At 53.7% G+C, this 24,809-nt stretch overlaps 2 protein-coding genes across 14 annotated transcripts in view; one reads left to right on the top strand and one right to left on the bottom strand.

Annotated features, from left to right (window-relative positions):
* Positions 1 to 24,809, top strand: part of Hmbox1 (homeobox containing 1) — a 158,388-nt gene that overhangs the window by 130,493 nt on the left and 3,086 nt on the right. For 4 of the 10 annotated variants that reach the window (XM_016007214.3, XM_042285037.2, XM_042285036.2 and 1 more), the window contains one exon: positions 4,727 to 9,026. The exons of the other annotated variants lie outside the window; for them this stretch is intronic. In XM_016007214.3, the coding sequence (XP_015862700.1) occupies positions 4,727 to 4,816 (90 nt within the window). In that variant the 3' untranslated portion in view covers positions 4,817 to 9,026. Of the gene's footprint in view, positions 1 to 4,726; positions 9,027 to 24,809 lie in introns of those variants that run through there. 10 annotated transcript variants of the gene reach the window in all.
* The window catches only part of Kif13b (kinesin family member 13B), a 151,052-nt gene continuing 138,268 nt past the window's right edge, over positions 12,026 to 24,809 (bottom strand). For 2 of the 4 annotated variants that reach the window (XM_006988795.4, XM_076545188.1), the window contains 3 exons: positions 21,319 to 21,381; positions 18,088 to 18,847; positions 12,026 to 15,514 (listed from right to left, as the gene is read on the bottom strand). In XM_006988795.4, the coding sequence (XP_006988857.1) occupies positions 15,249 to 15,514; positions 18,088 to 18,847; positions 21,319 to 21,381 (1,089 nt within the window). In that variant the 3' untranslated portion in view covers positions 12,026 to 15,248. Of the gene's footprint in view, positions 15,515 to 18,087; positions 18,848 to 21,318; positions 21,382 to 22,123; positions 22,175 to 24,809 lie in introns of all 4 variants that reach the window. The other 2 variants (XM_042285017.2, XM_016007205.3) reach the window with 2 other exon arrangements.

The following is a 24,809-nucleotide window of genomic DNA, read 5'->3' as shown; positions in this document are numbered from 1 at the left end:
CACGACCCTCTTCTCCCCTTCTGGCTGGCCGGATACTCGGGAGCCACAGCATGTAGCTGGTCTTACTGGGGCACACTCTGACTGCATTATCCCTTTAGGCTTGGTGAGTCTTGGTTACTCCAATGTGAGGAGTCGTCCTTGAGGGCCCTGAGGATGCTACCCCACCTACGTCTGTGACTTTGAAGAGCTCTAGGCAGGGCCTGGTCCTGCTCCTGTCCATGGATTTCCGGGGGAAATGTACGTTCTTCCCAGCTCCAAAAGCTGAAGTAACATGGAGCCATCTTCTCTTACTGTAGTACTTGAACCCACAGATTTAAGAGTAGCAGTTCTTATTCTCAGGAACCCCCACACCTACTTAGAACCTTCCATGGTTTATTTGATTTTTTTTTTTTATTTCACTTAGGAGATTGCATTGTCTTTCTTTCCTTTTGTTTACTAAGAAGAAATATACCTATTGTGTCTTTCCTCCTTGGTCGAGTTTTGTCTGCTTCTTCTCAGTTGGATCAGAAAGAACGGGATGGGGGGACCATATTTTTCTGACAAGCCACATCCATGAGTGACCAGGAGGTGATTATGATTGACAGCTTCTTTCTGGCGCCGTCCTCTCGTTATTTGTTCTTGGTTGCCGTTTTAAAGGAACAGACCCCAGCCGCTAAGACAGCTCCAGTTTCTAAGGGAACTCTGACTGCATCAGAAAAGCAAAATGTTCTGTTGTCCGAAGACCTTTGAGAGAGAGAAATGCAGCAGAGGCTACCGAGCCCCGGCTGGTGCAGGCAGTGCCAGTCTGTGTGGTAGTGTGGTGGCACCAGAAGAGCGTAGTTGCCGGAGGCCGGCTCTACTGAGCTAGCTAGAGGGCCTTGCTAGTCCTTCTGCTGGAGAAGCTGCCGCACGGCCACCGACTCAGGGCCTTACGAGGAAGCTGTGCTATCTGGCCCACAGTACGGATTTGCTTCTTTGGGATCGAGGTTCAAATCTACCACCAGGTCGTTTTCGGGGGTCACCAGGTCAGATTCTCCTTTTGTGTCTAGGTGTCCTTTTGAGCTCTTGGGATAGCCACAGAGCTGCACGGTCATTCTCCTTCCTGTGGACGGTCAATCTTTGCTTGAGCTTTTCCAGCTTTTAGGTGAAATCAGAAACTCCCGCTCCCCATGCTGAGAGGAAAAGAGCTGGGCTAGACTCGTCCTGTGTTGTCCTTGCATGCCTGTCTGTCTCTGCTCTCACCTCCAGTACCTCCCGCCGCCCTGGAGATCTCTTTCAGGAATTGTGCCTTCCTGACCGACAAGACGCTGAAAGGGGCGAGGGAGGGGCACAGCCACCATAGTGTGTGCTCTGAGTGTTTGTTCAAGTGCTTGGAGTTACTGTTGCCGGATAGGAAGGTAACTTCCCATCTTCTAATACCTTACGTGCATGCGACCTCTTAACAAAGGCCTGTCTTAAGATATCCCTGCCTAGCTGAAGACAGTCACAGCCAGCAGCAGAGGATGGCCAGGAAGGGCAGTACAGTGCTTTCCTGTGTGTGACTCCGCAGTGCCCTCAGAACCCAGGAAACACTTGAGTTCACAGCAGCCAAGTTTGTGTGGAATACCGTATGAGGCAGCTGCAGGAGCGGGGGCCTGGGATGGGGAGGCAGACGGCCCTCGGTTCCTTTCACTCCAGCCCGGTAGGTGATCTTACAAAGACAGCTCTGGTTCCTGGGAGGTTCATCATTCCGCTACACCTATTTTTTCAGTATATTTTTACCTCATAGGGATAGCACACGGAGAGTTCTGATGCAGTCGTCTCAGCTCTCTCCTTTAGGAAGTCTTCTTGAATACCAGTCGTCAGGCACTAGCGATAGCAGACCCTAGTCCATCAGGATGCTCCCATCACTTCCCATCTCTCATCTGAAGGGCCCCCCTTCCATTTTCTATTTCAGCACTGCATCTCTGTCTTGAGCTGACTTCACGGATGTTTTCTCTCTTCTGACCACAAGCTTAATGGGTAGCATTTAGTCTGCCTCGGAATTTGGACCTCCTTCCTGTTTTGGGCAGCCAGAACTCCATCTGCCACGCCTGTTGCCTTTGTCTGCACACTGAGAATGATCCCCTTTCCACGGTGACTTCTCTAGCCTGTTCTAAAAGTGTTCCCTTCGAGTCCTTATTCTCCCTGGCCCCAGAAAGGATTTGGTTAGAAGCAGCTTCAGCCCCACCCCCACCCCCTTTGTTTGTTTGTGAGACAGGTGTTCTCTGTGTAGTCCTGGCTGTCCCGGAACTCACTCTGTAGACTAGGCTGGCCTCGAACTCAGAGATCCCCCTGCCTCTGCCTCCTGAGTGCTGGGATCAAAGACAACATTCCCATTTTAACTCAGCTCTGCTGTTAAAAGCCAGAGAACAGGCTGGATTTTTCCCGTGAGCCTCACCAGGTTCTTAGGCAATAACTTTTCTTGTGGTTGGTGGTCTTGGGCTCAGTGGCTCTCTGCCTCCTGCAGGGCATCAGTCTCTGGTCATCTCTGTGATGTCATCTGTTGCTGTGATTATCAGCTCTGTTTCACTACTGTATTCATTGAGGCTGCACTGAGACCAGCCAAATCCACTTACAGCTTTCCTGAGCCAAACTTAGTTTTTAAGATTTCCCAAGTGAAGGTTGGGCACATTGACCAGTAATGCTGTGCGTATGTTTGAGTGGGAGTTGGGTGGGGGTGCAATGGGACAGGGGTAGGAATTACAGCATTCCTTTGGGGTGTGTGTGTGTGTGTGTGTGTGTGTGTGTGTGTGTGTGTGTGTGCATGCACGCATGCATGCTTTGTGTGTGTGCCAGCATGCTTACTCAGGATTGGGCCACTAGTTGTCATCCATACTGAATTTAGCAAACTGAGCTATAGCTCTGAAGACCCTTTACCACTGTCTCCATAGCGTGCGTTATGACTGTAACAGTGAGCACCCAGACAACAGGAGACTTTCCAAGGAGGCAGCCATGGATGGCCAGCCGCTTTCTAAGGCTGGCATGGTAGCATGTGCTCAGAACAGGTACTGCATAGTCTCCTTCATCACACACCCTCCATTTCAGAGATGACCATCCCTTGAGAAGATTGATTTCCTTATTGCGCTAGAGAACTGACATACGAAGGCAGTCGGGGAGGCTTAGGGGGCCGTCACATCATCAGACCCGTGTTCTGGTTTTAAAAGCTCCTCTCTTACCCAGTGTGTGCCGTCTGTTTCTAAACTGTGCCTCGTGCCAGCATACAGGACTGACAGGCGCTCAGAAGTGAAGCCTTGTGCCTATGTGTGGACTGAGAAGCTGGGAGTTTGAAGACTGAAAGGTTTCTGTAGCTGTTTCATTACTGTCTTGAGGGTGGGGATAAGAAAACAAATCAGGAAAAAGTCAGCTAAGAGCCAGAGCCACCTAGACCTCCCCAGCACTGGTTTTCTCCTGTAACCAATGTCCCTGTCATCTCGTCACCAAGGTGTTTGCCTTGGGATTCCAGATGTCCCCAGGCTGCCTTGTCATTCTTGCCCTCCAGTCAGAACTAAATCTAGTTGGTTCCATTCAGATGAGATGTGAGGAGCCGCCTTCCACGGGTGGGGTTCCCTCCCGCGCTCACCCCACCCTTTACCTCCAGCCCTTGCTGGGCAGCACGGGAACTTGGCTGCCATCCTTGGCTGCCAAGCCCTTTCAGTCTCCAGCGTTCAGGCTGTACAGCTCCACGCACTGTTGTTGAGGAACTTGGTGCCCCACTTAGAACACCCAAGAGGCCAGCTCCCCTGACTCCATGTCCATCTTCTCTCTTTAAATAAGACTGGCTCCATACAGCCATAATTAACTCGCAAATTCATGATGGTGTACTGTGATCAAATGAAGGTTTGGCTGAATCTTTTTTCAAATTGTAACCATGGTAATTGAGGGGGGTGGCATAGAATGAATATATAAAAGTATAATGGCAATTGTTCCGAATGACTGAGTGTCCTCCTGACATGTAATTAGCTGTTTTAGCAGGATGTAGATTGGCATGGTCATAATTAAGAGGATTTCTGTCCTTTATGTGGTTGAGAATAGCAGGGCACCCATCCTTGTTCCCTTTGAGCACCAATGCTCCCAAGAACATTTGGAACAGCAGTTCAGTAAACCAAATAATGACATAGGATTCATGTCCCACCCAAGTGAGAGAGGACGGGGAAGCAGTTCAGGTCCAGAGTGGATTGCTTATTGCCTGCCGCTGACTTGTAAATTCTGTGAAACCTCTGTCCAGTTTCAACCTATGCTACTTGGGGCAGAAACTAGGCAGCAAACTGAGCCTCCCTGTCCCCATCCTCTCACTGGAGGCTGGAACACCTCCCCTGGGGACACCTACTGCTTTACGGGGCTTCCAGGATATTTAGGCTCTTCCTTGGGAACGTGATTATTTCTAGAACAGACGACAAGACCCAGGTACAAGTCGACCTCACACAGAATGTGTGGACTCGAGCCTCAGGAGCAGGAAGCTGTGTCTGCACACCCCGACTTGCGCACAGCAAGCTTGTTCTGCTATTGCATGCCTCGTGCTATTCTGCTGTCAGTCCTGGGTTCTTGGCTCTTCGGAAGCCATGTTCTCCCCCCTCCTTGTTTTTCTTTGTGCACCTGTGCCTTCAGGCAGGCAGCATGTAATCCTCACAGCCTGCGGTGTCCTCAGGACTAGAGCTGCAGGCACCAGCTAGTCCTCCAGTTGATGCTTAGTCTGGCCTTTTTTTTTTTTTTTTTCCTTTCTTTCTAGTCATCCTTTGCAGGAGCCTTGATTCAATTAGAGGATCAGAAGGGTCCACAGGAATGCCAGCAGCTACCAGTGCTAAGTGGCCTTTTCTAAGCTCTCTCCTGCCCGTGAGGCTCACGACTCAGGTGAGGTTAGCTGGAGTCCATGAGCCCTGTCCTTTCTCAGGCTGGACACTGCGGGTGTGGTTAGTAGCCGTGTGTGTCTTCGCCCTTTCTACTGAATGTGCCCCCTCTCACCCAGAACACTACTCAACCAAGATGCTGGTTTTAGCTTTGTCCTGTGGAATGAATGGCTGGGGTCGAGCACTCGCCTAGAAGGGTCTAGAGAGCCCTCTTCCCTCAGCACACAGACGCACAGAGGTGAGGAGAAGATTCTGTTCCTGGAGATGCTCCGATGTGATCCCTCCCACATACCTTCAGTGACGTGCACACAGGACGGTGGTCCCTTCCCCTGCCTGCAGGTCAGAGGTGTGATCCTTGCTGAGGACTGGATTTTTAGCCCTCTCTCACTTTCCAGCTGCTCAGCGGTAGCTGTCTCCGGTAGTTTCAGTTCGCTGCCTTCCGATTCGATTCTGAAGTCACTAGTTGAGCTCATTTTGTGATTTGTGTGATACACACTGCACAGCAGCAGAACAGTGCGATTACCTGTGAGCATTTGGACAGACAGGATTGGTGATCAACCAGAAGCCCTAATGTGATCTGCCTGGGTGCTCCAGGGGGCCACTCTGATTAAAAACACCCTATCCATGGTAAATATTCCTGTATTCCCACAGATACCCCCACCTCAAAACACAAAACTGGCTTCATCGTCAAGGACAGTGTAGGTAGTATTTGCCTCAGAAGAGCTTTTTTCTTTTTCTTTTTTAAACTAATCCCAGAAATGATGATTGTGAGAGTCAGAAGATAGTGTGGCATTGGGGGAATGTGTCATCTCGTTCTGCTGAGGTCACTGCCAACCTGCTTGCTCTTCTCCGGCAGCACTGGGTCACCCCAGGGCCACAGGCACTTGTCGTCTTCTCTGCAGCTGAATTTTCAAGCACTGCCTCGGCTGTGGGGTGCTAGACCCCAGCCCTCCCTACCCGGCAGTGACCGCCATGAGCCTGTTCTTTTCAGTTCTCGCGGCACTTAACTCCTGGGACTTTGAGGGCTTGTGCTGGAGTTCCCGAGGGTTTGGTGAACCCTGCCCGCCATCCCTCTACCACAATCAGAAAGGAACGTGAGGGCATTGTGGAGTCCAAGGTTCTGGTGTTCTGGTATTAGTGCCACCCTGCTGTGGCCTTGGCCCCTCAACACTGACCAGCCCATAAGTAGATACCTAAAGACACCCAAATTTAGGCCTAGAATAAGAACTTCTTAATATCCAGAATCCAGGAAGAGAACAAGCTGCCTCCTGGTCCTGTGGACGCCGAGTGACTATTGGTCAGGCACTGGTGACCTGCTGGGCTCCTCCTCACCTTCCTTTCTAACTTTCTCACTAAATCAGGTTCTCCAAGAGTTACCTGGGTCACTGTCCTCTTCTGATCTCTTGTCACATCCTGGGTAGCCTTACAGCCCAAGAGAATGAAAAGCACCGAGAAACAAAGTTGAAGGACCCAGCAGGCCAGCTCTTGGGGCTGCTGACACCTTGTTAGACTAGCTGGCCAGTGGGGTCTTAACATTGTCCTCATTCTGCCCCCAAACCTTGAGCTGGAGAGAAAGAGTATGTGTGCCTTTCATTTTGGTATGATCAAGATTTTGCATCTCTGTTGGTGGCCAAAGGTGCCATGGAAATTGTGGAGTAAAGTCAGTGCCTGTCGCCTGCCCGGGGCTCGAGACAGGCAGGTCCCAGGACTTGTGTTTGAAGATTTGTTGCTCCTCCAGGATTTAGCTTCCCAGCACTTCCAGGTCGAATCTCTCCCCAGTCTTGTTTTGTACCTTCCTGAGCCCAGAAACCCCTCCCATTTTGCTTTACTGGAACTAACCTGTGAGGCTGTCTGTCCACTCCATGGCTTGCTGAGGATGTGACATTAGAAACCAAATGGCATTAGAGTTGTATGAACGCAAACAGCAGCCGTTGTCCAGATGCTTCCTGGGCCCTGTCTGCAGGCGGGGAGGTGCCTGTGTGAGTTGTGTGTGCCGAGTGGCGGTGAGTGCTCATGGCTGCTTTCAGAAAGCAATCCCTTTCTCGTTTGCCTTGATGCCTACGTTGACTGTACTGAAATCTGTGGGGACCTCATCACGCATCTCTGAAAATGGGCACCAGAAGAAAACCAAAGTTCTCGGGGTGGGTGGAGCTTTTTCTTTCCAAGCACTGGCCATTCTGGCAAGCTTTCTCCTTCCTGCTCTTTGGTTCTACCACAACACCACTATGAAAGCTCCCTTCTTCTCTTAGTGGTTCTCACAAGGACCCTGAACAGTGTGCCAGGGCAGCCTGCAGCTCATCAGGCGCAGATCAGGGACCCCAGTGGCCAGACTGGCCCCTGAGCCACCACATCACTTCACTGGCTGAAGGTGGGACACACTCTGCTGGAAGGTGCCCTGGAGAGTGTGGCAGTTGCCTCCCCTGGAAGGAAGAGCCTACAGGCTTCTCTGAGGTCCTGGGCTCAACCTCCCCTCCATGGCCATGGTTCCGTTGAGTCTGCAGTACCTCCAGGATCAAATTCTCATTTATGTTTTAAGTGCCTAAGCAAGTTACAAACCTCTGGGACCTGCCCGAGAGTTGGCCTGTGCCCTGGCCTTCCCACCATGCACCCAGCCTCAGGGTGGGTGTTGTGCGCCCCCACCCACCCAGTGCCCCGCCATTCTGCAGGCAGAATGGTCACAAGGGCAAGCAAGGGGAGAGGGCTGGCCTTGTCACTGTTCGCTGTGTCCCTTCTGTTGATGTGACTGTGGTCTTGGACCATAGGAGTTTGAAGGAGTCTACTTAGCTACTGAGTGAAGCGGGACAGACGGCCTCTGAGCAGAATTCTGCCTGTCAGCACTCGGAGAACATTTCTAGCTCTAAGAGGGCTGGCAGCAGGGGTCATAGCTGATAAACCTGTGCCCCTTTGCCACCATGAGTACTGGAGCCCTGGCCACATCTCCAGCCCAGATACCAGGGAGCCAGGAACCACGCGTCATCATCGGTAGACTTGTAAAAAGACCCGGTGTGCGTTTTAAAAAGGAGTTGTTTTGTTTGGAGAATAATTGAAGTCTGAACTAGATCCAGGCCTTTCTTTACGTGGGGTATAGGACAGATGAGTGGGAAAGGAACAATCCATAGACAGGCACCTTATTTTCATGAATAACCCGGGATTTCTTTTGTTCCGACTATGGAGTAGTGCAAACACTGGGCATTCGCATAGAACAGGCCTGGACGACCTTACCTGTGAGCCGCCTCACCTAGAGAGGGAAGGCTGTGGGGAAGCGGACCATGTGGTGAGGAAGGTGGGGCTGGGTGGCGCATGCCAGCCATGCTGCCCCTGAGGAGTGCCGTTCCCCTCCTCTAGATGGCGCGCTCATGGTCTACCAAGCACCTGCCAGGCCCGCCCGGTGTAACTGAGGAATGTCCGCCAGATGCGTGATTGGGGGAGGACAGCGTGATTGGAGTCAGAGCATCCAGAGGGCCAGGGTTCTGGGCTCTGACTGGACTTGAACATTCTAGCGAGAGCCCAATGCTAAGGAGTGAGAGCCACTCCTGCTGAGCGCAGCTTGTGTAGTTCACTGGGCTGGGAACAAGCTGGCATGGCCAGCTGGGAAGTGGAAAGCAGGCTCCCGTGTTCTGACCGGACACCAGGGACCAGATGTCTTGAGGTTGCCTGCAGGTATTCATCGCGATGGCTGTGTAGGATCCTGCCAGATGAGTGGGGGCGGGGGGCAGAGCGCCCTCCTGGCCTGGCCGTTGTGTGTCTTAGTCTCTGTGTTTCCCTTTGGTGTCTCCTCTGGTCTCTGTCCCCATCTTGTGTGCCATGTATCCCTGAGGGTGTCACACCTGTGTCTGCGTCTGCTGTCAGGTGTCCAGTCTACCTCAAGGGGTCATCATGGCAAGCTCTGTCCACATGGAATCCTCCTTACATGCCACACACACTGGAATGTATCCCGTCCCATCCCCATAACCTCCTGACCCCATCTTCCCCGTAATCACCACAGACTCCTAGTGCAAATTGGATGCTGCTTTAAATGTGAAAAAATTGTTCAAAAGCTATAAAATCTGAATGAAAGCTAAAGCTGAATTTATAAGCCTTGTTGCATATGAGCCAAAAGTGCAAAAAGCTCTATATAATGAACCTGCCACTCGTATAAATATAAATATATATAAATATATTAAAACCAGACTGTTCTACAAATTGTGTATTTGTATTTTTGTGTACGTACAATTTTTCTGCTAAGCAGAAGGAGGGTGTAGTATAGGGCGCTGTGAGAAGAGATTCAGTTAATCCCACTTCTTTGTTACTTATTTTTGTTAACATCAGATGCCTGTCTTCGTCTTCTCTGTGTAACACTGTTTGGAAAGCTGCAGTATCCTTCTTCCTTAGGCCAGTCTGTGATGATAAAGCTGGGCTCAGAGGGGGTCTCGGCCACCCAACAGAGGGGAGCAGGGCTTAACTCCCACCGTGCCCCTCAGGGTGGCTTGCACCCTGAGACCAGGCATGGCTTTCTGACTTGTGTCTGGGAAACAAACTCCCCTTCTAGAAACCGACTTCCCAGACAGGATCACTGGATACTCAAGACCCAGGGAGCAAGGGGACCGTCTGCCCGCTGCCCAGGCGGCTCTGCCGGCTGTCACTGGGCCATCCCCCCCTTCCAGGTAGCTGCTGCCTTTTCAGACAGGGTTACCAGATGCCTCCCCTCTAGGAGCTCTCACCAGACCTCCTGTCCTTGACCTGGAGCATCTCAGAACCCACTTTGCTGGTGCTAAACAGGAGAGGGGTTAGAGTGGCTGCCAGTAATGGCCAGAACCAACCGCCAGAGCCAAGACGAGCTTGGGTGCCCACCTCTGCCCACGTCCTCCCAGCCCCCTCCTGGGCCCCTGGTGGAGCCTGCTCTAGGAAGTGATACTGCACCTTCCCAGTAGGACTCGGATTATAACCATGTGTGATGACTGTAGCGAGCAGCTCTTGTTTCTGGATGTAAATGGTCAAAGAAACAAGTGCTCTACTGTATTGATTAAATAGTTCCGATGAGTCCTGGTTCATTGTATCTCCTATTCTGGATTAGTGCCTTTTGGACAGTAGACTGTTCTGTAATTAAAATGTAGTATACTGCTTTTTTGTACAGTTTTGTTTTAATAAAACTTTTTTTTAATTTGTGTTTATTTTAGTATTGTACCTATTAGAGAATAAAATGTATAACTGAGCAAAGGCTGTCTGGGATTTCTTTGGATCCAAAAATTTAATGGGGGAGGGGGCGGGGACAGTGTGCCTGGTTGGCTGAAGTGGGTACAGATGTCTGTTCTGTGCATCCTCCCTCCTGCATTTTCAGGGTTTTGGCTTTGTTTCCCAGTTCTGAGGATCAAGCATGAGGCCTCTCACATTCCAGGCTTTCCAAAGGGACCGGGGAGCTGAGAGATCATAGCAGCAAGGCCCAAGCAGGGGAAGCCCTGCCCCTTATGACCCTGTGCCCCATGTCACCCTAAGGGATCTTTTAGGAACCCCCAAGCTCCCAACCACAGTGGCCCAGTAGGAGCTTAGACGGCCTGCATTCCCATTATGTGCCTATGTTTGGGGAGGGGCACCCAGTAAGGCTCCACCCCAAAGATCACAGCCAAGCTTAAGGTGCCATCCCTTTTTGATCTCTCTTCATTTCCTGTTGTAGCCAGCCCTACCCTGGGCCTCTTAAAGGAGCCAGCTCCAAAAGCTGCATCTGGAGCAGCAGAAATAGAAAGCAGCAGCTTTGTTATCTGTGTTCTGGCTTTCAGGGGTGAGCAGAGCGAGGACCAGGTCCCAGGCTTCCCTCTCCCACAGGCAGATCCACTGAGCCTCCCCTCCTTAGAAGACTGAGATCAACCCTTAGCCCTTCTCCCTTCATGGGAGGGCATACAGAGGGCTGCAGACTCTGAAGCTGCCATCTGGAGTCTAAGGGCACGGCTCAGGCAATCGGGACACGGCCTATCCCTGCCTCATGGGGCTGCAGAGTTTGGCCCCAAACTCCTATTTCAACCTATGCCCGAGTCTCCTCAGCCCGGGCACATGCACTACATGGCTAAGCCTCTCCCTGGGGTGCCCCCTCCTCTCTGCATCCAAGAGACGGTGCTGGCTACACTCCAGGCTCAGGATCAGTGCACACGGTCCTTGAGTAACTTGGTAAGCCAAGAGTGAGCCGGGTGTGACACCCACTAGAGCCCATGCGAGGGCTTGGTATGGACTAGACATCTCCTGGAGCTGCCTGGTAACAGTAGCCTGGAAAAGATGATGTATCCACCACCACCACCACCACCCCACACACACACACACCCTGTGCTGGATCAGTTCCATTCAGAATCCTGCCTCATCTCTCATGGGGCTGCCCCTGGCTGCCACACTTCTGCCCCTGCTTGGCAGAGCTTATCTCTGAGAATAACTCGGCTGCACTTGGGAATACAAACAAGTCCTGTGGAGACAGAAGCTGCCTGTGGCTGATGGTACCTTCCCCAGGCCTCCATGTGGCCTTGACCCTGCATTCCCAGGCTATTCTATTGATGAGACATGGGCAGAATGATGCCTAGGTGCAGGGAGGAAACCATGAGCAAGTCCTGAAGCCTGAAAATGGTCCTTTGCTGTGGCGGGGTGGCTAGGAGTGGGGTTCCAGAGGAAGCAAAGGAGGCCTGGTCCCTTCCCTAGCACAGACCAGGAAGGGCAGGCTTCCTGGTAGGCAGGCCAAAGCCAGGTTCCACAGCCCACAAGACATGTCTATCTCTGCGGCAGTAGAAAGGCTTGGCGCTCTCCAGTTGAGTCCATAGTGGGGCCTATCTCACAGGCTGAAGCAGATGGTGAAAGCCCTGCCTGAGAGCAGGGGACCCACACATACACACTGCTATGTGTTCTTAGCCAGCCCTGAAGGCCCAGTTTCTTTTGAGTCTAAGAGGCCAGGAGGTCCTGTTACTGCCTGGCTTCTTTCTATAAGGGGCTGATGTGAGTGAGGAACTGGAGACAGGCCAAGATGCCAAGGGGGCCTCCCAGGGTCTCTGGTCCAAACCTGTGGGCCACAGAAATTTGTGCCCTGGGACCTACTGCTCTCTACTGCATACACCCATGCACATAAACTTTTGTTCATCGTGAAAAGCCCTAGGACCACCACCAAGGGATAGCATAGTAAGCTCAAGTCCAAAGTGAGGGTAGGGAAGAACAGTCTGGACTGACCTCGGATATAAGCAAGAAACCATCTGGCTTTATTTAGATGCTGTTGGTCACTTCATGGAAAGGCATTTATGGTACAAAATTACAGTAGTTTCATTCATCGTACAACATAGATCATCATCTTGACTATTCATTACAGGGTCTTTGGATTTTTAATTCCCATTTAATATGTACCAGATCACTGTAATCCTGGAATCAGCGTCACTTCATGTGAGCTCATATTTACATGATCCACACACCCGTGCTGTCCCAACTCTCCCAAAACCATGAGTGTCCACAGCCCGACAGGAAGGCACCACAGACTTTAAGAAAAAGATGCTTTGGGTAGTGTCTGGGGCTGGAAGCACAGGCTAGACCCTGGCCCCAGGGAAGGCACTAGAGATGGCCCTATAGTCACCGATGTGAGATGACCTGGGCCTTGAGGCACAAGAAGCTCCACATCACCCTCCACGGGCCACACAGCACAGGCAGCCTGGGCAGGTAGGTCGATGCTACCTGAGCCACCCACCCTCTTGCCACAGGGAACCACTAAGGCATGAGGTGGTGGGGAAGACCACAGAAGTTGAAACATCATCTATACCGCTGAACTCTTCAAGGACCACATCATTAAATACAGCCCAGAAACAATGGCTCTCTGCCCCTTAGACCTGGGCCCCAACTACACACCCACTACTTGCCTCCCACTACCTGATATGTTAGCGACCATGACCCTCTATATCTCATCACTTCCAGCTGCAAGTAGTGTTAGTCTGCTCCAAAGAGCAGTGAGGAATGGACAGAGGCCGCAGCTGGCCCTGTCTGGCCTCATCTAGTGTAGCAGCCCAGGAAGAGCAGGGGACATGTGGGTCACAGTGCAACACAGGTGCATTAAGGCTGCAGGCCTGCAAGGACTTAAGATCCACCTCTCCAGACCCGGCCTGAAGTGCCAGCTTTCCTGGGGTCACCTCCCTGCCTCATAGCAGACACACAGGGTCCCCTCAGCCACAGGGACGGCTCATAAGAAACACCCATGCAGATAAACTTGCCAGCTTGGGCCCCCAAACTTCCCTTCCATTAGATCCCATCCATCCTGAGCACCGAGGTCCAAGGACGACAGAGCCTTCTGTGAAGACAGACTGCCCTTACAAAACAGCCCCAAAGCTGGGCTCCGCGGGAGACCATGGCGGAGCTGTCCTGGCCCAGGTGCTCTGGCCAGCTGCCTGTGACGCTGGGGCGCTTCACCTGAAGGGTGTCCTGCAGGGCTCGTTGGCAATGGTACTTTTTGGAGGCGGGGGGACTCTACGGCAGCCTGGGGGTGAGAAGGGCTGGGGGAACCTCAGGTCCAAGGAGCCAAGAGCAAGGAGAGAAGGTGGTCCCAGAACCACCAGACAAGAGCTGGCCAAGCTACCTGACTCGGGACTTGCACTGCTCCGGAGAGCTCCGGCTAACAAGATTTCAGGCCACTGGCAGTGATACCTCAGCAACACACCGAGAGGGCACCCCAAACGTCAGCCGAGGGAGCGAGAGGGTCGGTGCCCGCCTCCAGCTGGCAACCCCAAACATCTGTACTGTTCCAGAAGGGGATGGCAGCAGGTCTCTCTCGGTAGAACCTCTGCCAGCCCAGACCCCTGCTGACAAGAACAGAATACCACTCAACTCCTTGGCTGGGGCTTCTGGGCAGGCACAGGGCAGAGGCTGCCCCCCTGCCAGGGAGACCATCCACCCTTCTGGCTCTACGCCAGCCTCTGGTCAAGGTGTGGGCAAGCAGATGTAGTGAAGTTCACACTGGGCCATTCAAACAACACCGACGGTCCAGACTGAGTGCCAGCAATGCCAGCCTGGAGGCCACAGGTCAGGGGAGGCTGAGGACCTGGCAGGAGCCTGGGAGCCTGCCGCTACTTCCTTAAAAGGCTTAAATCCTCCCTGAACCAATTCCTCAACAAAAGCTTTCTGGGTGTGGTTCTTACGGGTCACAGGGGCAGGCAGATCTCTGTGAATTCGAGGCCAACCCGTTCTACAGAATGAGTTCCAGGACAGCCAGGACTGTTAGACAAAGAAACCCTGTTGAAAATCAAAGATTCTGAGAGTCAAAACCTACAACAAGCTGCCAAGAATACCTGGTGTAAATTCTGACCTAGGGCAGGGCCTGGGACAGCAGAGACTGGGTGACTTTGACCTGCCCGCTCAGCCCCCTACACAGACTCTGACTCAGAGGCCACACACATCCCAGCAAAGAGGTGGTTGGTAATGCCTTGGGATAGACCATGGCTGCAGCACACGCCCGAGGAGGGAAAATGAGGACAGTTCTCTTCACTGCCTACCTGCCCAGCTGCTGGCCCAGGTGTAGTCAGGGTTTAGGAATTCTCATGGAGTCAAACACTATCCAGTTGTTCCCTGAAACATGGCAGATCCAAACAAGGTGTAATGGCCTGAGCTGTGTCAAACCCCAGGGTCTGCCTTCAGCCCAGTGACAATAAGGTCACGATGTATCTGCAGTCAAGCTTCATTTGCTGGCCACCTCCAGCAGCCACCAAGAGGCTGCAGCTCCGGGTAACCAGAGCCAGTGAGTGCAAGGCAGGCCCTGGGCAAACCCACTGCGACAAGACAGCGGTTGTGGGTCACGAGTCATTTCAGCTTTGAAAAGAATAAATTAAATAAATAGAGTTCAAGCATCCTGTTAGGAAGTGAAGAGCCGACAGAAAAGACTTTCTGCTGTAAAGACTGGACACCTGCAGAGATGCCCCCCAGAAGCCCTGTGTGCCACGCAGAAGGATGGGACATGGCTGGGGGAATGAGGAAGCACCCGGCGCACAGAGGGTGGTGTGGGTGCTGGTCCCCGGGCAGGAGAATGAATTCCTGTGTGTGAAGGGCAAGACACAAACTAAGACATTAGTAAAGTCAGCAGAATAAGGAAAGGGGAAGCCCAAGAAACCTGGCTGGGACGCCCTCATTTCAAGCAGGCAGGGAGGAGCTGGCCTGACTCCAGCCCTGCTACCCAGCTACCATCCCTCAAGTCTCTGGGCTCCCAGAACCTTCCACCCCCAGCTGGAGGAGCACAGCTGAGGAGCCTCTGCCTTCTTCAAGTAGAGGAAGAAACGCAGCTTCCAGATTCCCAGGGAGGACGGAGAACCAGGCTGTCCACCATCCCTGCATCGTGCAAAAAGCATTCATGGCCCTGCTCCCATGGAAGGGGTGTCCTCCAGGGAGCTGCCAGCTCTTTCCCTTCCCATCAGTGTCCACCAGAGGAGGTGCAGTTCAGCTGGCCCAGGACTTCCGGTTCTCGGGGTTCTTGTGGCTCCGGTCGCCCTTGGCCAATGCAGCTGTCAGTGAGGCCAGGTTGGTGGCAGAGCCCGAGATGGTGGCACTCCTGCGGGCCTCTGGGGCTCCCTGAGGCTGGAGCCCTGCACTGCGCCTGCGCACAGGGCCTGCAGCCCTGCGGACTCGGCTTGGCCTCACTAGCAGCCCATAGCCAGGGTTGCATCTGAAATACTGCTTCCCGCCAATGGAGCCATCATTCTTTCCTGCAGGGAAAGGAAGAAGCATCACGGAGGAGCCTGTGTTGCAGGCACAGTCACCGTCCTTACCATGCCCATCACACTGCCACCTCAGTGCCACCACGCAGCCCAGTCACTGCCATGGCTCAACAGGGTCCTGGTGAACCAGTGAGCCTGCAGCTCAAGCCAGTGCTCACCAGGGACAGACGACCCCTTAGCCCTGGGGTCTCAAGCAGAACAAGCCTTGCACACAGACTGGCCGAGCAGCGGGGAGGCCATCAAGGCAGAGCTGGCTCTTGCTCCTCCAGGACACCAGTCCCTTTCGTGAGAATGCAAGTGTGAGCCCAGGGCAGATGACCCGGGTTCACCCAAGAGGAAGCTGGCAAAGCCGCCGCCGCCGCAGTGTGTCAGCAGATGCCACATAGTAGGCTGGCAGATGCCATGCTGGGGTGTCAACCATTTCCTCTGACAGGTGAACAGGGATGTTATAGGGAGATGGAGTAGACGGGAAGAAGCACCTGGAGGCCATGGTGCCCAGGCCATCTTTTAGCATCCATCCACCCTGCCTGCTCGTCTCTGGGAAGTAGGCCAGGGCTACAGCGGCCGCTCTGCCTCTGCTCCTCCAACGTCCTGACACAGAGCTGTTTTGGTCACGGCCACAACTCTCTTAACTGGCTGCCTCTCTCGCCAGCTCCACATCGTCAGGTCTCAGCACACCAAGGCCCGGCTGTAAGCACATCACAGCTCAGCCCAGGTATGACTTCCTTCCCCCAGCCTGGCCCCTCAGGCCACCTAGCATTTGTGTCTCCGAATCACTCGAGAGTGAGCCTTCCCTGGCATGTGGCTCTCCTGCCTTTCCAGCTCAGGGACCTGTCCCTCATGACCTGTTCTGATGCCACACACTGTCACCCTGACACTCCTCCCTAACGGTCCCCCTCCAACCATCGGCCCTTGGCTGCAGCTGCTCCAAGCCTGACCACTGTTCCCCACACCTCCCACAACCTTAACCACAATCCTCCCCATCCACCTCTCAAGTGAACTTCCTGCTCCCGTCACTCCCGTGTGTTCTACAAGGGGTGATCTTCGCAAGCCCTGACCAAAGTGCACTACTTCCCGTGAGCCCTTGGGTGCAGACTCCAGCACCCCTCTGGTCTCCCAGCCCGGCCTCCCGCTGGGCCGCACTGGGGAGCACCACCCTGCTGCCCTGCCTGGCCCCGGTGGCAGCCGCTTTCCCAGCTCTGCTTCCGGAATCCTGTTTCTCTGCTGCAGATTGCTGTGGTATTGCGGACCCCTCGGCACACGTCTCCTTGTCTCCTTCACAGCACCTACTCCTATCAAAATGTGTTTATTCACTTAGCGTCTTCTCCCCCGCACAGCTAGAAGTCAGGGGGCGTGGCCCACCAGAATGTATGTGAACCCACACAGCCATGTGAACAAAAGCACGTGCTTAGTTCCTGCCGCTGAATTACATTACTTGCTAATTCTCTTTAATTCTGGAGTTCAACTGCAGACACAAAATTCTTCCTGAATCTCCCTTTGCACTTTGCGAAAAGCAGATCTGAAATGTTTTTTCCAGCCTGTGCCGCAGCTAACATCTTGAACCACTTCCAATCGAGGCACTCTCTGTCAGATTATTTTTAAAGATAGTGACTTCACAGGAAGCACTCGGCTCAGGACGACGACGAGGGTGCCATTTTGGCCTGTGCCTGTAGCCAGGGATGAATGAGCCTGTGAGGTCCCAGGCTGACTGAGAGACTTGGGGGCCTAGTGCTGGGCTCCCAGGGTGCCCTCCTAAAGACTGGAGTCCGCCCTGGCAACAAGCTGCTAGCTCTGGCTGAGTGTCCTCCATAAACTTCGGAGGCACAAAGCAGATGAACTGTAGCCCCGGGCTGGGCAGGGCACAGCCATCAGCGGCCATGAGACGTCCCTGTGAGGTGACGAGTGTGTAACGATAGAGTCCAGTGACAGTGAGCAGCTCAGTGAGTACACTCAAAACCACCCAACCGTATGCTCCATGTGGCCCAGATTGGAAATGAGCACCCAATAAAACCGTTCTGGCCTGCGCCTGCATCCAGGGATGAAAGAGCCTGAGAGGCCAGAGTGCTGGGCCCCAGGAGCCTATCCTATAGGATAAAGCAGCAAAGGTCAATGTCTGGGAGAAACCCGCACAGTGTTCTTTAGGGCCCCTGCTTTCTGACCTGAGACTCGAGAGCCTGCAACAATACCACCTCTCCTCACCTCAAGCCACCACCCTCAGGGCCCAGGCCCTGGAGTCTCAAGAGCACTGAATGCAGCCTGAGGCGGTGGTGCCGCTACAAATTTACAAAGCACACGGTGTGTGGTGGCAACCGGCTGCAGCCCCGGGCACTGGCGAGGCTACACAGAGGGTCACTGGGCCCAGTCATTCGGGTTAAAATTACTACCAAGTTCAGAGCAGTTGGCAGTGACTACCTTGGCTCTCTGGTGGATTCTGAGACTTTAGATGCTAGCCTCTGGCTTATGAAGGGTCAGGAGGCTCACTGGGCACATCCCAGCTTCCCTTTCTGCCAGTCCACATTCAGCAGGGTCGTGTTCAGCAGGGGCACCCACAGCCCACTCACCTGAAGGCAGGTCCAGCTCCACACCAATCCATGTTCCCTCCTGGAAATCAGTGGGTCCAATGTACCTCACAATGCCCGTCTTGTTGGGGCCCACAACAACATACTCTCCCTCTTTGAGCCACTCAGGGACTTCGCTGGCCTCCTCAGAGTCGGATGTTACTTCCAGCCTCCCCAGGGCTTGTCCCCCAGCACTGCTGAGCTCTTCTGAAGCCAGTGGGTCCTCCTCAGCGCCAGAGGCGGCACCCCCCAGCATGCCCGTGAAGGACTTGAGCTCTGAGGTCCGTACTTTCCGGATTCGGAATGGGGATGTGGGCACAGTAGATGTGGGTTCAGGAAGAAGAGGTGGTCTGGGGACCTCCAGCTCTGTGCTCTGACTAGTTGTGGCAGGCAGTATCTGGGGCTCCTCCGGGGCAGGTGGATGGCTCTGTGTACAGGAGAGGAAAGCCAGCTCAGGCTCTGGGGTGACCTGACTCTGGGCAGGGGGGGACCCAGGTGTCTGGTTGCCAGGGCCTGAGGTGTCCAGGCCTAGAGTGAACGTCTCTGATAAGGTGGCAGTGGAGACGCTGTGAGAGAAGTAGCCACTGGAAGCTTCGCTCAAGGGGCTGGGGGGTCCGTCCTGTCCTTCTGGGGCTTGAGTAACCACCACGGTAGATGGAGAGGAAGACACTTTGACAGGTCTGTCACAGATCTTTACTGCGGGGCCCACCGTCGGCACCATGCACTCCAAAGCCCCACCGGGCACAGGGCTGCCTCGGTGAACCTGCAGAAGGGCAGAAGGTACACCAAGGAGAGTTAGGAAAGGTCTCCCCACCCACTCAAAGCCTGTGGGGCTAGCTCCTCCAGCTCTACGCTGAAGCCTGGGAAGGAGCTGCTCCTGGCTGAGGACACACCTGGAGCAGGCACTGCCAGAGCTGGCCTTGGCCCCGGAGCCAATGCCGGGCAGCACTAGCTGTACCTGTGTTCAGGAGTGGCTGAGCAGCACCGCCCTCTGCGTCTGCAGCTCATCTTCCAGAGATGCTCCTCCTGCACTGGGGCCAGCTGGGAGGACACGAGGCAAGGCCCCTTGCTCCAGGCAGCATGAAGCAGTACATACTAGCCTCATTGTGCCCATCCCAGCTCCCCTGGTCTCGGGGAAGCTGTCTCATAGGGAGACTGAGACCCACACTGAAGAGGGCAGAGAGCACTTTTCTCTGGCCAGATCCAGGGGGTGACCTCACCTTCAGAGGGTCTGAAAGTGCTTTAGCAAGCAGTGAAGGCACTAGGAGGCCCTGACCCCAGACAGTGCTCTGGGGGGGGGGGGGGCGCCTCAGGCTGGAAGAGGAGGTCCAGGCCTCCTGTAGCCATGGCTCTTTCTCTGGGAGCTTACTTTCCTGGCTGCTGGTGTCATGTCAGGGCTGGGGGCCTCTAATTCTGGGACATGGGCCAGGAGTTGTCACTAAGCAAGGACAGAGCCAGTGGCCATGGCCTTTCACATCACTGTCGGAGTTACCAGACAGAAGACACAGACACAGCTGGCATGTCCCAGCGATGGCAGGGCACCCACTAGTCCCAGTGTTTGGGAAGTGAGCACAGATGTCCTTCAGAGAGCTGAAGCTGCCTGAGGGAGTCGAGCACTATCCCCCAGCTCGGCCCCCACGGTGCCAGGGAAGAGGAAGATGGGCTGGGAACAAGGTGGCGGGCTGTGCAGAACAGGAAAGCTGCAGCTCAATATTTATGTACAGGAATGGTCACTTTCCATCTGAATCACAGGATTTATTTGAACTGGGAAGCAGCTAAGATCTATAAGTCTCTTCCAGTTTCTTGGCTTAACTCAGCAGTTTGATAAATCACGCATTTTCCCGTGAATTGTCATTTATATTCCTGCTTCCAGAAGCCTTCGTTGCCCACAAGGAACACTTTCTGGGGAGGGAGTGAACAGCACCTCTTGAGATTAACAGCCCATTTTTGTGATGGGGCTCTCACTGAAAACTTACTCAATCTAGCAGATCAATAACTGTCATCGCCATAAATATGCTGAAAGATTAGGCAATCCTTCAATCATTTTTCTTCTACAACTTGGACATGCTTTATTTATTCTTTCCTACTCTAGTTAGCAATCGCTGGGTGCAGGGGGGGTGGAACACACAGAGAAGCTGGACATGACCTGCGGCCTGGAGAGAGGGTCCTTTCCACACTCACCCACCAGTGACATTCAGTCACCCCCAGTTCCATCCAGGCTACTCCGGCCATAGAGGAGATGAAGGAGAGGCAGACAGACACTGTCGCACCTGGATCCCCGGGGGAGGCCGGTTGCAGGGACTGTCAGGACGCTGAAGGGCTTGCCCATGTTCCCCATGGAAGGGACAAGCCAGGTACAGCGATGGCGCAGACCAGAGACGGTGGGAGGAAAGACGATCCACCCTCCGCCTGCTCCCATGCCAGCCCCCTGCAAGCAGCTCCTCGTGGCTGGAGTTGACCTGTCACTTGAAAACTGACTGTTGCCTCTGGACTGTCCAAAGGTTGTGAGGCCACGGGATGAACAGCAGGAGCCGGCACACCGGTGGCCTTCCAGTGAGAGTCCCGCTCCTGCTCAAAACTGCCTCCACACGACATTCAACCACGCTCCCAGGGGAGGGGACACCTTGGGGATGCTAGGACACCAGGAAGGCACTGGAGTCAAAGGGCATGTTTGAGATGAGGTGCTACCCAAAGGGGAAACTATCCTTCAAATCATTGAGGCCTGTCTGCTGCTGTCTGAATGAATCAACTTTTCCTGTGAAGATTCGGCATCTCCAGAGACTGGAAGCATGGTGGGACAAGAGAGGTCCACTGTTCACGAGATGATGAGTGCTGTTGAGCTGTGGGAGATCATGGGAGATGGTTTTCTCCCAGCTTAGCATTGATCTTTTCACGCTGATATCATGAACCAGAATGAAATGTAAAACTGAGAATTAAGCAGACGCTCACAAGGAGGAGATGGTTCTGTTTATAGAAATCCCCTCTGCCTAGCAGTGAGCTATTAAAGCACAGACTACATTAGCAGTCAAGCACCAAAGACTTTAGCAATCATATGATTAGCAGGTTGAAAATAGCAGAGTGTAACAAGGAGCCTGTGCAGGGAGCAGACAGTGACCTACATTGTAGTTAATTATCAAAGTGGGAAGCAAGGGGGGAGGTGGGTGTGGACGAAAGGACCCCAGCTAGTGTCAGGGCCTCCTCTGCAAGTGGGACAGCCCCAACCTGGTGACTCACCTCCTCTGTCCTTGCTGCCCGGGCATCTGAGAAGGTAGGCTGCACCAAGATTCGGGGCACGGGCTGAGGAGACAAGTGCATGAGTGAGGGACCCACAAAAGCACAGGGCACAGAGCAGAAAGCTGCCAGGGGCCACTAGGAGACCATCACAACACTCAGGAACTCCAACGCGCTCCGACCAGTTAGGCTTGCGGGTACAGGGGTTCCACACCACAAGAGAAAGGAGCCTGGTAAAAGCTCGCCCCAGCCGAGGACAAGACACACATCCAAGTGTCATGCTTCTCTGCGGTCACGGACACGTGCTGATCAAGGGTCGACTGTGAGTGCAAGTCTTGACTTGCACTGGGAGAGGAGGCAGGGGCTGCGGGATGACCTGAGCCTGGGTGGTCAGGAAGCACTCAGAGCACGCAGCGTGTCGCAGGACGAAGACGGAAGGAGGTTTCTCCGGCTGGAGCACCAAGCAGACAAGGGCATCTGGGCAGCCTTGGCATCCCAAACTACCAAGCTAGGGAGGGAGGAGAAGCCGCCCGACTCCTGGGCAGAGCAAGCAGAAGGCAGCCAAGAGTCAGAAGGCCTCAGTGCGGTGCAGGCTGACGGCAGACGTGGCCGAAGGCAAGCAGACCCAGCAGTGAGGAAATCCCAACTCCAGAGCAGGGGAGGGGAGGGGATCCCAGAGGAGGGGGACATCACAGCAGAAGACTTCTTGACTTACAGACACGTGACTCAAGGAGCCTTAGAGGAAAGCTGAGGATCTGGGTAAGAGCGTGAAGTCAGAAGGAGGAAGCGGAAGCCAAGGTCATCTTACGGTGAGTTCAGCAGTAGTGGGGCACAGAGGCAGACAGCGCTGGGAAGGTCTCTGGAAGAAACCAGGAGCCCACCATTTCTGCCTCCAGCTCTTCCAGTTCTGGCTTCGGGTGTCCCCTTCCCTCACTCTGCTCTCCACACTAGAGACCGACACCAGGCAGAGCAGGCACCGCCTGGGCTTCCCTTTCCCCGTCCAGCTGGAGGGAATGAATGCTGGCCACAGCTCTGTACTGACCCCACATCGCCATTCTGACCTAGACAGGTTGAAGTATTTACCAAAGGGCCCAGGGAGGAGGAGCCAGAGATTAGGGCCAGTTGCTCAAGCCTCTGTTCAGTTCGTTCCGGTTCTCAGGATTGTAGTTCTGACTGTTTAGACAGGGCCTTTGGGCCTAAGCAGACTGCTCACCTTCCCTCCACTGCGAACAACGCACACACGTGTTTTGGCGGAGGTAACGCCACAGCCACATGGGCCACGGGGCTGCTTTTGGAAAACAAGTACCGCCATAGAGCCACTCCACTGAAAGTGACGGACGGCTCGGAGGGGGCTGAAGAGAAGGCGGAAAGGACCAGAGAAGGCAGAGGACTAGACGGTCACCCTGCAAACTAGGGGTAAAAGCCAGGGAGCTGGGAGCACGGGTGGTGGAGAGGGCAGACGGGGAGGGGTCCTGCAGGGCCACCGCCGTGCAGTTCAAAGAACCTCCTCCTCCATGCCCTGACCACAAAAATGTTCTTGGTCCCAGCACCACCTCCCGCCACACCCAGCCCTCGGACCACACTCAGACCTACGGACACCCCGAAAATGGAGCCCTGCACTCCAAGGGACCTGATGCTGCCTCTATTCTTGTCCCCACAGATCCAAAGTCACCCAAACAGGAAAGTTTTCAGGGTATATTTCATTTTTTTTTTCATTTTTTTTAAACTTTATTTTATATGCATTGGTGTGAAGGTGTTAGATCCCCTGGAACTGGAGTTACAGACAGTTGTGAGCTGACATGTGGGTGCTGGGAATTGAACCCGGGTCCTCTTGGAAGAGCAGCCAGTGCTCTTAACCGTTAGGCCATCTGTCCAGCCCCCAGGGTATATTTCTTAATCAAGGCAGTACAAGGTTTATTTCTCATGCTCAGACTGCAAGTTTCACTCTTCAGCTGGGTCTGACTGAAAATACATGAATGAAATCTGCCACCATTAGGGCATGAAAACGTAGAAGCCTAGCAGGATGGAGTGGTGGCCACCTAGCACGGACGTTTGCTGGCGTGGTGATGAGCATGGAAGCATGCTCACACTCCTTCTCATGACTCAGCTGTAAACTCCAGTGGCTCCGGAACAAAACAGCGGCAGGAATGAACTGGGGGCGCAAACAGACCAACCCTGGTTCCGACATGAAACCATCCAAGGTCTCAATGTCCGCACGCATTTTCTCACTGCCGAGTGGCAATCTGGTCGTGTAAGCAAGCAACTACTATCAAGTGTGTGGAACAAATACTGGAATGGAAAGTTCTACGGCAGAGGGGACACAGAGGAGAGTGACCGGGTGGGGCCGGCCTGAGCAGCATGGCAGGCAGCAGGGAAGGACTCGGTGTAAGGCACCACCTATTCACAGCACCCCAGGAAAAACTACTCCTGGGTCTTGAGCAGCCCCAACAGAGGAAGAGGGCCGGTGCTGTAGGGGGAGCCTTATGAGTCTACAAACAGCTGCTGCTGGATCTGAACATGGCTCCGGTGAGGAGGATGCTTCAGGAGATTGACTAGAAAGAGAAGACACTAGATGTGAGGAGATCAATTAAGACATCATTTCAGTGGTTCCATGGAGAGCCAAGTCCAGGGCCTGAACTTGGACAAGAAGAGAAACACACAGAAATGGTCATTCAAGGCACAAGAGGAGATGAATGTCTGGAGGCTGGAAAAGTTAAAAACAGCACCTAGGCTGGGAGGAAACACAGACAGAGTACCCCACAAGCTGTGTGCATCCATCCATCCACACGTGCAGGCATGCTGGGCAGGGCTGAGCCTCCATGTTAACAATGGCCTGATGAATTCAGCGGTCACTGTAAGGGTACCAGATACATCTACAGCCTACACTGGACCTTATGTGAGCCTCGGCTCCTTCATACACAGTGGCCCCACCCTCCAACTCAACTGTTTGCATTTTAATGCTCTTCTCCATACTCCCTGCACAGACACTGCCTCTATTTCAAGAGCTCCAAACAGTTCAGATCGTAAGTTCATTAATCCTTCTGACACATCTGGTAACTATTAATAAAAACGACTGCAAAGTATTTCACAACCATAAATATTAAGAAGTCCCATGAGAGGGGGGAATACAATCATCGGTTTCCCGCTCCAGAACCAGGGCTCAGGGAGCAGAGCCTACTGTCGAAAGCACTGTGGCTGGAGTGAATCAGTGACACACACGAGCCTCTGTGTGGTCTGCTGCGCACTGCTGAGGCCCAACAGACCCCTGTTCTGCCACCACAGCCTGGCAGTGTTTCCGGGAAATGGTACCAGTCATTTCCAAGATCACAGCTTGCCCTCCAAGTGTTAATCCTGGCTTCATGAACACCCACTCCCTTCCCCATGACACACGCACACGCACACGCACACGCACACACACACACACACACACACACACACACACACACACACGGCAGGGAGCCTACCAGGAGCCTGCACTGCCTGTGCCTCTGTGG

The sequence above is a fragment of the Peromyscus maniculatus genome, chromosome 9, assembly GCF_049852395.1.
Source record: "Peromyscus maniculatus bairdii isolate BWxNUB_F1_BW_parent chromosome 9, HU_Pman_BW_mat_3.1, whole genome shotgun sequence".
Taxonomy (NCBI): Eukaryota; Metazoa; Chordata; class Mammalia; order Rodentia; family Cricetidae; genus Peromyscus; species Peromyscus maniculatus.
This window is presented reverse-complemented; position numbering and strand designations above follow the sequence as displayed.